The sequence below is a fragment of the Camelina sativa genome, chromosome 9, assembly GCF_030686135.1.
Source record: "Camelina sativa cultivar CO46 ecotype springtype chromosome 9, ASM3068613v1".
Classification (NCBI taxonomy): domain Eukaryota; kingdom Viridiplantae; phylum Streptophyta; class Magnoliopsida; order Brassicales; family Brassicaceae; genus Camelina; species Camelina sativa.
This window is the reverse complement of record NC_141888.1, coordinates 17,029,255-17,032,645: the sequence shown is the minus strand read 5'-3', so window position 1 is coordinate 17,032,645 and position 3,391 is coordinate 17,029,255. Positions and strand designations below refer to the sequence as shown.

At 38.5% G+C, this 3,391-nt stretch overlaps 1 protein-coding gene across 1 annotated transcript; it reads right to left on the bottom strand.

The window, feature by feature from the left end:
* Positions 1-1,470: 1,470 nt before the first annotated feature.
* Positions 1,471-1,812, bottom strand: LOC147938207 (uncharacterized). Its single transcript, XM_087465525.1, has one exon. The coding sequence runs from the start codon at positions 1,810-1,812 to the stop codon at positions 1,471-1,473; it is 342 nt and encodes a 113-aa protein (XP_087321651.1).
* Positions 1,813-3,391: the final 1,579 nt, after the last annotated feature.

Genomic DNA, 3,391 nt, shown 5'->3' with positions numbered 1-3,391 from the left:
GAGATGAATTTAATGGCTAATTACGCCGAATATACAGTATTGAGTTAGTCGAAATGATTTTAATAGCTTACGCCGCATCTTTTCATTATCTATATTAACATTTTTACAGCTGTTTTGGCAAAAAAAAGCTTGGAGTTGGAAAATATTTACGTCCTATGCTATTGACATTTAATTTTTAGTTAAAAAAATTTAAACTAAAATATTAAAATTAATTTACTGATTTCGATCCCCAAAAATACATTAAAATCGGAAGTAACTAAAATTTGATAAATATGGTAACTAATTTTTTTTTTATGATGATAACAATAACCACATTTATAGGGGTATTTTCTAGACCTTTTTAATAAAAGAATATATTAATTGCTTACAAAAATCTTGCTATTAATCGTGATCTGCAATCTCGAATAAAGATCTAAAATGAGAATATTCCACATATACTAATGTTTTCACGTTAATCAAATAATTAGTTTTGTTAATTTATTCAGCCATAAATCTAGGAGGGTCCACACTCATTCCATCTCCCATATATATATGTTGTTTGCAAACATTCAACTAAAAATATATATATGCTGATGACGCAGGGCGTGGTGGGTATGTTGCACTACAAATATTGGTTTGTATAGCTACCGATAATATTGTAGTTATGTACATATCTTTGTCACAAAATTTGGCTTGCTACAAATTTGATTCAAAAATTTATTTGCGCCTATAGGTTAGTTGCAAAATACCCGATTGTGAGAAATCGTAGCAAATTAGCTACAAATTTGCTATAATTATTATTGTATCAATTTGCTTCAATTTTGTCTCAGACTAGATATTCACCTGCAGTACACCCGGGACTATAGTTTTGTTTAATGATGTATAAATACTTTATTTATTATTTTATCTATATGTAACTAAATGGCGGTTTTTTTTGCTATTATTTTTGTGAACTAAATGTTTTATATTTTAAAATGTACTATTGTTTTAAAGTATAATATATTATGTATTGTATAATTCCTATTGTGTATATTTATTGCTTGACCGCGGGTTTAAAATTTAAAATATCTTTATTGTTCTAATAATTTACTTTACTTTAGTAAACAGTGAGTATGTTTTTGTGATTTTGTATTTTATTTACAATGTATGGATAATATATTTGTAATTCTATAATTTTTTATAATATAATTTGTCAAACATAATTTAGGTTGTTTCATCTATATATCATTTTAACAATTTTGTATTTATAGTTGTGCAATTCGATTAAAATGGTGACCCGCGGTGTAATTGGTTATTTGATTTATAGCATTTGTTACTTATTAGTATGGATCAAATGTCTTTATAATAATGTATTAGGTATTAAAAAACACTTCTTTAAATAAGGTAGGAAAACTTAATAATTTATGTTAGTTGGGGGCCTTTGGGTAAATATTATGTTTGTTGTCTTTTTGTATTTTTTTTTTTTTTTTTACAACAGAATACAAGATTGGCTCAAACAAGCCAATATGTAGGAATATTGTTTACATAGGTAGCTGTATGCGGTAATGTGCGAACACGTCGCGCGAGATTGTCTGCTTTGCTATTCTGCGTGCCAGGAATGTAGACCAAAGAAAAGGAGACAAACTCCTCCTTATCCGTTTGAATGTCCTCCAGATACGCTGTAAAAGCTGGCCACTCAGAAGGCGAAGACACCATCTTCACTAAATCGGAGCAGTCGGTGAGAAAAATAACAGATTGATTATTTTCCCTAATCATACAACGCATAGCCCAAACAAGGGCTTCTACCTCAGCATGAAGAGGAGATAAGCTACGGCGGTGGTTGGCAGCACCCATAGTAGGAGCCTCACCCCAGGGGCGAAGTACAATACCATCCTTTACCCGCAAAATGATCTGTCACTTTCCAAGAACCATCAACACAACAAATGTAGCTCGATAGAGATCTAGGGATCCCTATGCCCCCAGTTCCATTTCGTCCCGCCTCCGCAGGTACATCTGTAGGTAAGGCCAATGCATCCTCCTGGGCCAAAGCCCAGGATTTTGCCTCATCCTCCGCTAGCCGCAAAATGGCTAGGGGATTGGAGTCAAGATTACCAAAAAGCTTATCATTTCGCGCTTTCCATATATACCACAAAATCCAAGGGAAAAAGGCATAATCTGGAGCGTCTTGAAACCGCCAAAATAGGAAATCCATATTTGTAAAAACAGAATCCGAGAGGAAAAGACCAGGGGCCGTCAGAAAATTTGACAAAGCCCAAACCTGTCTAGCTGGCGGACACTGGAAAAGAGTATGATTAATTGTCTCCTCCAGACATCCACACAACCCACACCCTGCATCACAGCTCATACCCCGTTTACGGAGGTTCGCCGTGACCGCTACACAGCCTGAAAGCACTTGCCAAATGAAATGTCGTAGCTTCGGTGGGCACCTGATTTTCCATACAAAAGCCTGAAGAGGCACAATGCTTGGTCCAAATACTTCCGCATCAGTAGGAGCTGTTATATTTGAACGGAGAACATGGTACCCTGATTTGACCGAATATTTACCGGACTTGGTAAAATGCCAGCCAGATAGATCCGGGTTGTCCGGTTGTCGTATCGGCAAGGCGGAAATAAGAGCCACATCTTCCGGAACAAAAGTCGCCGTAAGCTGAGCCATATCCCAGGAGTTTGAGGTCCTGTCGATGAAATTTATAACTCGAAGCGAGGGGTCAAAAACCGACCCTGTGCTTAGTGCTGGTCTCGGGGATTGAGCAGGGATCCATGGGTCGGTCCATACAGAGATGGAAGTCCCAGATCCTACCCGTTTAATGAGTCCTTTATTCACCATAGAGCGAGCAGAAATCATACTCCGCCACCCATATGAGGGCGAGTAAGATTTAATTGGATCCAAAGGATCAGAATGCCGGTAGTAGCGTCCCTTAAAAACCCTTGCGAAAAGTGAATCCGGTACTGTGATCAGACGCCAGAGCTGCTTTGCTAGCAACGCGGTGTTATAATCATCCAAACTCCGGAACCCCAATCCGCCAGTATCTTTGCCAGAACAGAGTTTATCCCACGCCACCCAATGCAACCCTCGGGATTGACCCGACGAGCTCCACCAGAAATTAGAAATCGCACTAGTTAATTTCCTCGTAACCGTCTTGGGTATTCGAAAACACGACATAACGAAAGTAGGAACAGTCGTGGCAACGGACTTGATCATTACCTCCTTGCCACCTTTGGACAAAAGCCTAGCCGGCCACCCACTAGCCCGAGCTTGCAACTTATCCTGCACGAAGGAGAATATTTTTGTCTTGGCACCCCCTAAGCTTTCCGGGATACCTAAGTACGAGCCCATGCCACCCAGGTTCATGATACCGAGCACCCCTTTCAATTCGTCCCTAAGATCATTATCCACTGTATGTCCGAACTG